This window comes from Protopterus annectens, chromosome 10.part0 (assembly GCF_019279795.1).
Source record: "Protopterus annectens isolate FY-2018-M chromosome 10.part0, PAN1.0, whole genome shotgun sequence".
Taxonomy (NCBI): domain Eukaryota; kingdom Metazoa; phylum Chordata; order Ceratodontiformes; family Protopteridae; genus Protopterus; species Protopterus annectens.
The window spans coordinates 643,140,665-643,153,457 of record NC_056744.1 but is presented as its reverse complement, the minus strand read 5'-3'; the positions used below and the strand labels follow the sequence as shown (position 1 = coordinate 643,153,457).

Below are 12,793 nucleotides of genomic sequence, written 5' to 3'. Positions count from 1 at the left end.
TGGATACACAGTAAACTGTGTCTGGTTTCAGATCATAAAGATCATAAGTTGTCTGCATTCCAATATCATTTTCTATCTGTTCAGTGACAAAATAACAGAATTAATGTTCTTCATTTGTTATATTATGTTGTAGAAGTTTTCATATATGACTATCACTTTAAAAGCATGAAAAATTAAATCTGTATGTCAGTATAGCACAGTATGCATCAAAAACAAAATATACATTGTAAATGCAGTGTTCATATGACTTTTGCACTATACTTTGAGATACTTCATAGTACAGCCTGTTGAAGGTAGTTTTGTTTCATGAAGGGCTAAAATACAGTTCCCAAATGTTAAGCTCCAATGTTTAGCATTTTATTTGCCAGTTCGTTCATAAAAATCTTTCTTCTACCACATCCGTTAACTCTGTTTATTTAATATAAGTTGTCATGGTGCTTGTTTCTTTTATCCTACAGAAGGACTGACTTTTTTTACATTTTGTGCAGCTATATAGCACTATCATCAAAGGAAAGTCTACTGTGATGTTCAGAGAGTAAAATACCACACCATTAAATGGACTTAGAATCTACCATTTTTTACTTATTTATTTACTGTGTGTGTCTTTTTGGATGCAGCAGCATAGTCTCTGATCTCTGTATGGAACAAACCCCTCTGTCAGCCTATTACTTTTTTGGAGTCCACGGGAACCCCTTCTTTACTGGTCTGCTCCATAACTGGAAAAGTCATATAAACTGCCATATAGTATTAGTCACCACTGTTGGACAGGTGATGTTGACAGCTGCAGACGTTTACGTTTTCTATGGGATCTTCACATATTCCTTCACCTGCATGAGTTACATTTCCATGGTGATTTATACATGCATGGACTGCAGTGACATCACTGAATAATGTACACATATTCTTGTACACACTTCAGCTAGGAATATCTGTGCATGGACCTTATGTCACCATTAATGTACTATGCCTTAGCTGGTCCATTGAATACAATTGAAGACCATTCAACTAAAATTCAATGCAATGAAACATTTGACTGAAACTCATTAAAATTAAAAGTCATACAAGCAGAGACCAAGACCTGCCACACTTAATTTTGTATAACAAATGTAACCTTAAGAGGCACAGACCACCTCCACTACATACTTACATAATTAAATATTTCTCTGTTATTACAGATGTATTACCTATGTGTAATTGTATTAGATGATATCACAAAATGCATCTGTACTGTATTGTACTGAGTGGAAAATCTGATAACTGTAAATACTGTGTAGCATTTTTATTTTTTTACAAAACGTAAACATTGCAATAATTTTGTATACATTACTTCTATGCATTACTTGTTTGGATTCTATTAATTCTTTCTCTATTGTGCTAACATATTGGACCTGTGCCTCAGGCCTTCACTGAAAATAGGTCAAACCTTGGTGAGCAGTCTAGTAGTCAAAAAATAAATAAATAAAAATAATACAATAAAATGCTTTTCCACCTTACATAGGTAACATAAGCTTACAGAAGCACAATGCCATTCAAAAAGTATTGTCCCAGATTTTTGAGGAGAGGCTGGTGTATTGATACATCACAGTATTTAGGTTTGCTCACAGCTGACTCTGTGCTGGCCTGGCTATTCATTCCACAGCTGCCTTATTTTCCAGTGATAGCAATGCTGGTTAGACACCTTCTTAGCTACTGATAAGTGATGCAAGGATCCCATATAGGGCACTGGCATGAAACCTCTTCAATTGTTCGTGGTACAAACTACCTGAGCGGTGGTGTGCTTGTGGAAGATTAAGTACTGAAATTATAACTCTCTCTATATATATTATTTACTAAAATGCGAGTAGAATCTAAATACACATTTCCTTCCAAACAAACTTGTGAAAGATGTACAACTCTGTCTGCTAACAGTGTAAAAATATCAAGGTAAACCAAGACAATCTTCTAATAACTCCAGCAACAAGGCAAAAGGAGGGAGGTAGCTTTACTGTTACGGTGAGTATCTCATGTAACAGTGCTGCATTAGTTTGATCAGGGTCACTTTAGCACTTAAATCATAAAATTTAAGTAGAATCCCAAACAGTACTTAGTTACCCCTGGGAGATGGACAGTGGCAGGGCCTCCTACAGCACAGTCTTCCAAACCTGTTCTACCTTTAGACTTGGCGTGTAGCTTGTATTGCATAATAAGTAGTATGTGTTGCACTTTCTAGAATGTCTTTGGTATGTCTAACTAAAAATAGTACATGTGTAGCTACAGCAACTGTAGAATGAACTCTAAAGGAATCTTGAAATATTTTGTTGCAGTTATCATAACAGAAGGCAAAAGAAGGCAATAAACATGACATGCTTATTGTAAGGATGCAGAAGTAATAGCTGGATATATTGGGTAAAGAATACAGCTGACAACCTCTGCCATAAAGAAATTATTAATTTTAGTGAGTTCCTTGAAAAGACTATATAAGGATGTTTTCACATTAATGCTCACAGAAATTTTTCTCCCTGAAATATCTACCTACTAAAAGCATGAATTTCCATGAAAGGTACATCAAACCACATGGCTGACACCACGGAAGCAGCATCCAACACAGACTTCTGCTACGAAAGCAGAGGTGAACTCAGGAAGGTTATAGGTCAGTTGACCCAACTAGTGCAACTACTAACTCCGGTTTGCTACTCCCTGGTAGGCGGGGCTTCCGGACGTAGGAACGCCACACCACCAGTACACTCACCTCGAGGGGCCGGCCAAAGTGAGTCCGGTTCCAATACTAGCGCATTTCAACGGGCTATCAGTCCTGGTTTGCAGAGCAATGCACAAACGAGTGGTACAACGCACCAAGGAGTGGACCAAGCTATTCCCTGCCCTGACATTGGCTCACTTAACCAAGCCAATGGTTCCACTTCACATGGGAGCCAATATTTTGTTGACTTCCTGAGACTACTTCGGAGTGGCAGTTCACTCAATAGAAACAGTGGAACGCCACCATTTATTCCAGGAGAAGGACTTTCTGGACACATTAACAAAGGTGACACTAACAAACAATGTAACCTTGATTTTCAAGGTATTTTGGGCAAATGTTATAATATGCAAAGTGACACTTGTGACAAAGGGGCTAAATCTTACAAAACATACCAACAACGTCTTGATGAATTATACTTTCTTTTAGACAAATACAAACGTTTAGAATGTGATTACTTAAAGGAGTGCCTTGTAAAGGAGGTAGTACCGAAAGGGTTAAGACTATCAAAGTTCCTGAACAAAGTTGAGGAAGGGTCTGTTTTTCACTTGAATTTAATAAAAATTTTTAACCAGTGTGGGTTTGAGGTTGTTAAAGCCATTTTAACAGAGAACGAGAGGGTTATGGCTTATTTGATAAAAGAAATGGAAACCACTAACGACAGGATAATTAATGATTTGCTTTTTAAAGTAGACAAGGAAAAACAACAGTACTATGACATTTTTGGGCAAATAGACTCAGACTGCATTAATAACATGAACAGGAAGTGTGGCAAGCTGGCTAGGGACCTGAAGGATTATAGGAACAATGTAGCATACCCTAAACCTAAGTTTTATTCAGGGATGCAAGATTACAGGACCACTAGGGAAGAGAGGTGTCTCTCACCAAACCCCACTTATGACCATAGGGAAGATTTTGGAGACAACCAACCTCAGGAAGAAGAATACCCTTTAGGTCAGGGTCCCCCCCCCCTCCGTCGATCCAATCGGATCCGCAACCAGAATCGGGTTTACTACAACCAGAGGGGTTACAACAGGAGATAGGCAATCACGTGGCCATCTTCCAGGAAGGGAAGACCTGGGAACTCAACAATTACAAAATTTTCAACTATAGTAACCTGGCGGTAAAGCCTGAACACTTTGAATTATTTTCAAAAGGTTTCAAATTTGTTCCCAATAGGAAGGCCAGTATTCCCAGATCCATCATAGACTTGAAACTATTCTTGAGAAAACAAAATTTATATTTATTATTCAATGGGTCCGAAGTAACTACACCATCTACCCCAGGTCTCAAAAGGAAGAGTGTTTTTAATCCACCGCTTCACCCACAACTTAGGAATTTTGGCAACTTAATGGAAAGAGAGCTAAGAAATACTATCACAAACCATTATGTTATTCCTAACCTATCACAAACAGAGAAAAAACTATTAAATGAAATTAAACAGAATGAGAATTTGAGGGTGATGCATCCTGACAAGGGAGGGGGGACAGTTCTAATGGACCATATTTTGTATGAATCCAAGATGAGGGAATCCCTACATGACACTAGTAAATATTCTAAGGCCTCGATCAATGAGGTGAACATAGCTAAAAGCAAAATACATATAATGTTGGATGACTTACTGTTGGAAGGTTCCATCAGTAAGGACCAACATAACTTTCTATTTACATTAATGCTCACAGAAATTTTTCTCCCTGAAATATCTACCTACTAAAAGCATGAATTTCCATGAAAGGTACATCAAACCACTGAACCTATTAGTTTAAGTGGATGCAAAATTAACTTTTTCAGTACACAATTAAAATCTAGTATGGATAAGTATTCTTTATTGGATTTCTTAAATGTGGAGCCCTTTCTTAACTGCAGAAATAAATACTGATATTGTAGAAACATGCCCTCTGAAGAAAAAGCTAGATTAGCTTTGAACAGATGCCTGAAGTAACACAGCAGTCTTGAAACTGGCAAATCCCTGTGATGACGCCTAATTCACAAGCTTCTTTGGAAAGTTTGATTGCCATGTAATATATCTTTTGGCTATATTTAAAGTTTTTAGCACTTCTGTGTTAAACAAAGTAAATGTCTGGAGTGCATTATCTTCAAATCTGAAACATGAAGTGATTTCTCAGAAGGGTGCAGGATTTTTCCTTTCTGCTTATATATAAAGTCAAAACAGTGTCAGCTTTGTCTCATCTAGCTTGGGACTACAAGAATCAGTTTTGCTTTGCATTTCTTGGCTTTGAGAAACACATTCTGAGTCAGGGGGATGGAAGGGAAGTCAAACATTAGCTCTTGATAACAAAGAAAGAAAAAGGTGTTCAGTGTTGAAGTGACCTAGCTCTGAACTGGAGAATAGAATCCTGGGAGCCAAGTGTTCAGATGAGTAGCAAGTAAGTCAACATTGGGTAAGTCCCAGAAGCTAGCAAGTAAGTCCAGTTTGGATAACTCCCAAAAGATTGCTCTTTGTTGAAATAATACTGTATTCAGATTCCACTTTTGCTGGAGATATTTGCTTGCTGCAACTTAAGTACAGTAGCTTTCACTCCTGATCAAATTTCAGTCCTCAATCGTGGATTACACTTGCTCCAGCTGGTAGGACTAATATGGTAAAAGTTGATTTAAAAATGCTTAGAAGAAATTGAACCTAAATATTTTGTTACATGTTACCAGTACACGGTCCTTTGGTTTAGGAGAAACTGATAAGAAGAGTACCTTCCACCTATCCTTGCAAGTCACGCTGGCCACTTTTGAATGCTATTGAGAAAGATTAGATTATTGTTGTAACTGCATCCTAAGAGGTGTTTTATTTAATTATGACAGACATTCTGTTCTGTTATGGAATTAATATATATTAATCAGATTAGGTACATGAAAGCTGATAAGCATTGGGATGGGAGTTGGTTACGATTTATCAAAGAAGCACACTGAAGAAATAATGACTTTGTTTTCTGATGCAAAAAGTTCTAAAGTGGTCACCTTAAGGGACATTAACATAGTATACAGACAGACAAAGATTGTTTAATTTGTTACATAATGTCTAATCAGGCATGGATATGTGTGAATTCTCTAAGGTCCTATTTCCAACAACTAGTATATATTCTGATATAAAAATTTATAAAGATAAAAAGAAGACACCCCTTCAGTGGACTGTGTCAGCTATTGGTTTGAAGACTGAACTAGTAACTACTAGTAACTATGCATGCTGGTGACATTTGAATGTTTTGAGTTAAAATAAACCTTCCTGAAGAATTCTTGAGACTTTTTATGCAAATTAAAAACTGATGATATTGATGTTTTGCCATATGAATTGTAGTTACTTATCATGAAAAACAGCTTCATCATGCACTTATATACCACAGGCTTAGTGCATTGATACCTTGAGAAAGTATATTTTAGAGACAGTTTTATATGACAAAGATGAGTTATTCTTGATGAGTGCAATTGAGTGAAATTTTAAGTTTTTTTTTCTTTTAATGATGTTTACTATCAACAAATAAATGGTGTCACACTGAAAGTAGGCTTTAGCTCCAGCTTTCACAAAATTGGTTCTTGCCCTATTGGGCACATCCTTTAATTTTTCCAAATGAACTGTTCAGTAAAATAGCATTTTATGGATGCTTTAGCGATGATATTTTTCTGATTCGTGCAGGACAACAAAGTCAATATGAAGTACTCAAGATGTCCATGAATAACAACACATTTGTCATTGTTTATAACTTTAAATGTTAAATTTTGGTTCAAGTTTGTAGCTGGGATAGTGAAATATGATAGTATGTTAATGCATTTTGAATGTTATGTATATAGGAAACCTACTTAACATCAATTCTCTTCAACACTATAGTAGTCCGGAGTCAATAAAAATAAGATAAATATTGCTATAAATCAGTTTATTAGGAGGGAGTGATTGACTGTGGGTTGACATGGAATTACCATTTGAAATGCTGGCACCTGCTAGAGTGAGTCCAGAAACATGAGACAGAATAGACAAAATTTACAGACTTGCATATGTTAAGTCTGTGATTGTCATTTCTCAGAATATTTCCTTTTCTCTGTGGTATGAACTCAGACTGAGCATGTATAAGTTTGGGGGGTGGGAGGCTTATCTCCCACACAGGGGAGTACAGGGCATTTACGCCCTGTAAAAAAGAAGTTTAAAAGAGATGAACGGTGTTCAAGATTCACTGTTCTCCTGCATTTTCTATCTTGTTTTTCTGCATATTGGCACTCAGCATTTCGAGTGTCACCCCTTCAACAGGGAGCCAATTTAAGAAAGAAGCAAATCAACTTAAAATGTTCAAAGAAAGGAACTACATGGAACACAGCATTAAAATATGTTAAAAAGTAGATTCTGAAAGAAAAAAATATGTTTCTGGTTTGAATCTTTATGGTGATTCAAATAAAACAGAAAATAGGATATCTCAAGTTGTGAGTAAAATAAATTTAAATTACATATGTTCCATTGAATAGTCTGTGGACTCAGTTGACATCAAAAACATTGTTCATAATAACTGGAGGATTTTATCAGGAAACAATGATGACTTCTAGGTAAATGGGGAAAGCAGAATTTTTGTAACCAGAAGGGACAATCTGAAAACTATTCTTGATAGAGAGTGAGATAGAGAGAGAGAGAGAGAGAGAAAGAGAGAGAGAGACTGATAATTTATGAATGACATCACTGATTTACAATTATATTGGTCATTTTAAATGGCACATATGTACATATTGCAGGTTTACCTGTGAGTGTTCCTGAATTTAAAGCACATGGATAAAATGCATGGCATTAAAGAACATTACACATGTAACAGATATGGTGTTGTGTATGCAGCATTAGGTTCTGGCTGCAACAGCTTTTATGTAGGTAATACCACATGGAAGATATCACAATAGATATATGAACACTACTATATATTAGATTAAAAAGTTAAGAACAATTAGTTGGGCAAAGAATGCAGCCACCCCAAGCACAAAATGTTAGGGGGATAACTGGTAAATCACAATCACGAATTGGTGCATAACAGCATTAAAATGCTGGTACTGCATATGCAGTGAAAACTAAGTACAGTTGCACTTAAAGTGTTGTATTAACACAGTTTGGTACAGTTTAAAATTAGAAAAAGATTTTACATATATATATATATATATATATATATTTTTTTTTTTTTTTTTTTTTTTTTTTTAAGTGAGTACATGTTATAAACTGTAGCAAGTTTTTTTTTTTTTTTGCTCTTCACTTATGTTCACTTATGGGGAGGTGCTTTGTTTGGCAAGATACACTATACTGGGTGATGGTTGGTTATATGCTTCTCAGAAAAATGCACTATATAAACACAGTTCAGCATATCCCATTCATATAGAGGTTTTATTTGTTGTTATAGGTATATAACATTAGACAAAAGAGGTAGTCCATTGGAATATAAAGAATTACAGAGACAGTTATATTTAGATATACATCACCCACCAGAATTAAAAAAACACCTCAGTGTGAAAAGTGTACACTAATTAAGAGCTCTGAGATGATCATAGTGCAAGAGACTCCTGACCATTCAATTAATTTTTATATACATAAGCCATCTTGCTTATATATATTTATTAATGTTTTTATATATTCAGTATTTTGTCAATTTTGTGATTGATTTATTGAATACATCATGTTGTTTTACATTGTTTAAGTCTGTTAATGTTTTTACTGTTTTGTTTTTAAAAACTACCATATGTAATTATTAGAGATAAATGTGTTTTATTATTTGTCATAAATCAATTGGTGATTCCACAGCCTTTTTCTTTTAACTCATTAAAGCCTAGTGATGCCTTTCAGGCATTTCTCTAGTTATATTATACTGATGTTTGTAGGCATATAATATTGCCTCATTATATTAATGTGAACAAAAATGTAGAACACAGCACCACAGCAAACCAATAAAAAGCAGATGGCAAAGAGCAGTGTAAAATCCAAATAGACTTTTATTTGAACACAGGTGAGCGCTTTCACGATAAAACCACTTCTTCAGACCAGAAGAAGTGATTTTATCATGAAAGCGCTCACCTGTGCTCGAATAAAAGTCTATTTGGATTTTACTCTGCTCTTTGCCATCTGCTTTTTATTGGTTTGCTGTGGTGCTGTGTTCTACATTTTTGTTCATACTACTTGGTTTGTGGTTGAGCACAGCTTTAAAGTCAGCAGGACTTGTTTTACCATATACTCATCATATTAATATTAATTGCAAAACCATGCTGCATAAAAGTTACTGAAAGATTTCATCTTAAAGATAATATGATGGACAATACAAGTGTGCTAATACTTGACCCTCATGTAGGCAAATATATATTAATTGTTGTTAATATAATATTTATTTATATTGCCATATATTTCATATTTATCTAAATATCCCAAAGACTATGTAGCACAGACAGAACTGCTTAGCTGACTATGAAAACTCTCAGCTGGATCACCAAAACACTAGTGACAGTATGTCTGTAAGCTGAGTTGTTGTTGAGCTATTGTAAGTTGTTTATTACAACCTTAACAATTATTGTGTTTACTGTGCCTTATAAAATTCATTTTAAGACCTAGACTCTAAAGAATGCTGCCACTATAAAAATAGTTTGTGCTGAAGAATTTGCCATTCACATTTCTTTAGCAACCCCTATAGTACCAGAGATATGAATATTTTCTTGAAATGTAAGGATATAATTTGATTTTATCAAAAAGCTTAGGTCCACCCCTTTTGGAATTTACAGTGCAAGCTTCCAGAACTCCATTGGAGAGAATGAATAACAGGCAGGAATATAAATGAATGGCAGCAGTGATTACAATACATGCAGTAAGCATCTAGTATGTCTCTATATAATAACTGTTAGCTACAGTTGAGTCAAGTTGCAGTCGCTTCAGTTTCTTTCTACATTTAGCAAGGAGCACCGTGCAGATATTCTGTAGGTACAGTCCAGCCAAATTACTTGAGTTGCATTTTAACAAGGGGGTATTACATCCTGTACATAATACCTGTTTGCTCATCCTAAAGATATTTTTTGGCTCATTTGGGGATACCAAATAGAGACATTGCCCAGGTTACCAAGCAACCTATGTAAGGCAGTATGTTTCACTCACTTTTTCCTATCCCAAAAAAGTGGTAAACAGAATAAGAATTTAAAAAATATTTTATGGAAGGCCTATGTGTACATGAACATTAAAAGGCCAAACTAAACTATGTAGAAGCATACCCTGATAAAAATAACTTACCAACACATTATAACAATAGCTAACAGATTAAGGAAAGTAATAAAGAAGCACACTAATGCTTAGTAGGTTAACAAATCACACAAAAAGCATAAGGCCTGTGGTGCAGAGCTAACAGTATGTAAATCTGCCAGGATCAGCCTATGTACAGTGCCATAGAAATGGGAGGACGGAGCATTTTCTGCAGTAAAAATTACTGCATTCAGACATCTAATGTTACGGTGAGTGTACCTGCATATCTCTGCTACTCAATACAAGACTCACAGCTATAGGAATCCATAGTTCCTTTCAGTGTACTCTCACTTCCCACAAGTAGAGGAATGGCCCACAAAGTGCTTCAGGACAGTTGAAACAAATGCTGATTTGGCCATATACTAGATAGTCAGTCTGGAAAAAAAGTGTAAATTGATATCCAGCTCACAGTCAGACACATGCTCTGGATAAATACATTTCTGGAAAAGACTGCATTTGTAGCCACTGACCTGGTGGAATGAGCCCTTATCAGACTTTTGCTGTGTGTTATAACAAAAAGTAATAGTTATCTAGCCATTTTGGATATGGTTTCTTTAGTAACTGGGTGACTATTCACCTTCATAAATTACAAAACTAGATGATCTTATTGCCTAAGAGGTTTAATCCCTGCAACATAAAATCTGTGTTGACTATATATAACAGGCAACATTTCTTAACTGTTATGCTTATGTTTAAGAATAAAGACAAGCAACTGACAGTCCTAAGAAATTTCAGAATAAAACACTTTAGGGATAACTAGGGGCTCTATATTTAAAGGTACCTTGACTTTGTAAAAAAAAATAAATAAATAACCATCAATGACTCTTTACACAACAGTGTATGCAATTCAGTAATCACTGAATGAAAGCAAAAAAAAAAAATTTTCTGATAAAAAATGTCCTGTGATGGCCTCATATCTCATCCGTGCTATAAGCCCAGACTCTCCTTTGCCTCTGAGTAGTATAAAATAGATATTGAAAAATGAAAGAATTAATTTCAGGCCCAAAATAAGGCAGATTTATATAAAATCAAAAGCTAAACCAACTGTAATTGAAGTACTGAATATTTTAAAGGAGAAAGAAAGATCTGTTGATGGAATTTTTAGAAAAAGGAAATAGCAATTTATATATACATAAATGGGATTTATGGGAACAATGCACACAGAATAATGTTCAGGAGGAGGAGGAGGAATAATATTTAGGGGAAGGCAGGATTTGAGAAATCATGTAATACTTGAGTGAATAACTTTTAAAAGGAAAGAAAACACCCATGTAATGTATAATGCATGAATATGTCATTTGATTATGGTTTCTTTTTGTATCTATTAATAGAAGTGTGCCTGTGTCTTAAGTGATAATTTAATAAAGGTGTTAAAATAAAGAAGACATGCAGACAAGTGTGCATAAATGTAAGAGTAGTGCAAGCCAGCATTCCATACTCTAACAAACACTGCAAATTTAGGGCACTAGATTGGAACAGGAGCAACTGCTTTCTGGACATGCAAGTAATAAATTAATTTAGAAATCTATGATTTTTAGTGGAAGGCCTCTTAGCCTCTTTCAAAAGAAACAAAAAAAATCTCTATGTTTCTTGATATAAGTTTGAGATAATCCAGACTGCCAGTTTAAGGGATATGAGGTTTAGATAGAACATCTGCCTTCTTGTTGAGTTAGAGAAGTGCTATGAAAAGGCAATGTTATTATGCAAGGATCTGACTTCTGTGTTAGATGGATGGATGAACCTTGACTGTCTTGGTCAGCAAGGGCCTATGAAAATTTTTTTTATTTTTCTTTTTTCACCATTAGCAAAACTTTAGTATTAAAAGAGTTAGAAGAAATTCATACAGTAAACACATTTCAAATACTGAAATAGACATTGTTAACTCCATGTTGGCTGTTAGAAAGCCTGGAGCAAAGAACAGACAGCTCATGTGAAGCAGATGGATACACCTTTTGGTGGCCCAGTTTAATAAGAAAGGTAATTTTGACTGATTTCCATTCAGGAGACTGAGATTTATCTGCTTAGTGTGTTTGTCAGGGTATCTACTGACTTGGAGAATAAATTGTTTAAATAATTTAATTCATTTGGATTGCCTGCTCCCAGTGCATCCTAACTACTCTGAGTAGGGGGACAGAAATGTGTACCTCCTTCTTTGTTTATGTACCACATCACTGTAATGTTGTCCCTGATCATTTGCAGAGCTCTCAGTCTCTAAGTTGATTTGAAGATTGCCAACATCTTCCTGCCATCCCCATTTTGTTCTCTCTGGGAAGAAGACCATGGTCCTGTGTTCACAGGTCATAGAGTGCAGTACCCCATGTTTAACCCAGAGGGCTTTTATTCCAGCATTTGAGGAAGAAAACACAGTCCCTGGCTAATGCTAATTTGTCTGTGAAACCTCTGCAATTTGGTACTGTGTGTTAAACTATAACTCTTCTGCTTTTGAATGGAAACTATATTTTGCTATTTAGTGGTGATTAATGTGCTCTGAACTTTTTCATGGCTGTCCTTGACACAGGTGAAGAAACTTTAATTTTTGTTACTTTATTTATTTCTACAGCACTGAAAGTATGTGTTGTCCAATAATGGGGCATGTCTTCCTATCTGGGGCTGTGTGTTGAACTATAACTGTTCTGCTCTTGAGCAAACACTGATATTCTGCTTTTGGTGGTGCTTGAGTTTTGTAGCATTTATTATTATAGATTAATAACAACTTAGTTATTTATTAGATTAAAGTATAAAAGTTTGCATTACTATGGACTCTGATTTCATATGTTCTTGAAGATTTGATTAATCAGAATATGTGGGTAAATGTA

The 12,793-nt window shown here is 35.3% G+C and overlaps 1 protein-coding gene across 1 annotated transcript in view; it reads right to left on the bottom strand.

Moving 5' to 3' along the window:
* The window catches only part of LOC122812798 (cytokine receptor-like factor 1), a 305,003-nt gene that overhangs the window by 31,425 nt on the left and 260,785 nt on the right, over positions 1–12,793 (bottom strand). Inside the window, exon 6 of the mRNA XM_044084858.1 lies at positions 1–76. This exon is cut by the window's left edge and continues 75 nt beyond it. Coding sequence (XP_043940793.1) covers positions 1–76 — 76 coding nt within the window. The remainder of the gene's footprint in view (positions 77–12,793) is intronic.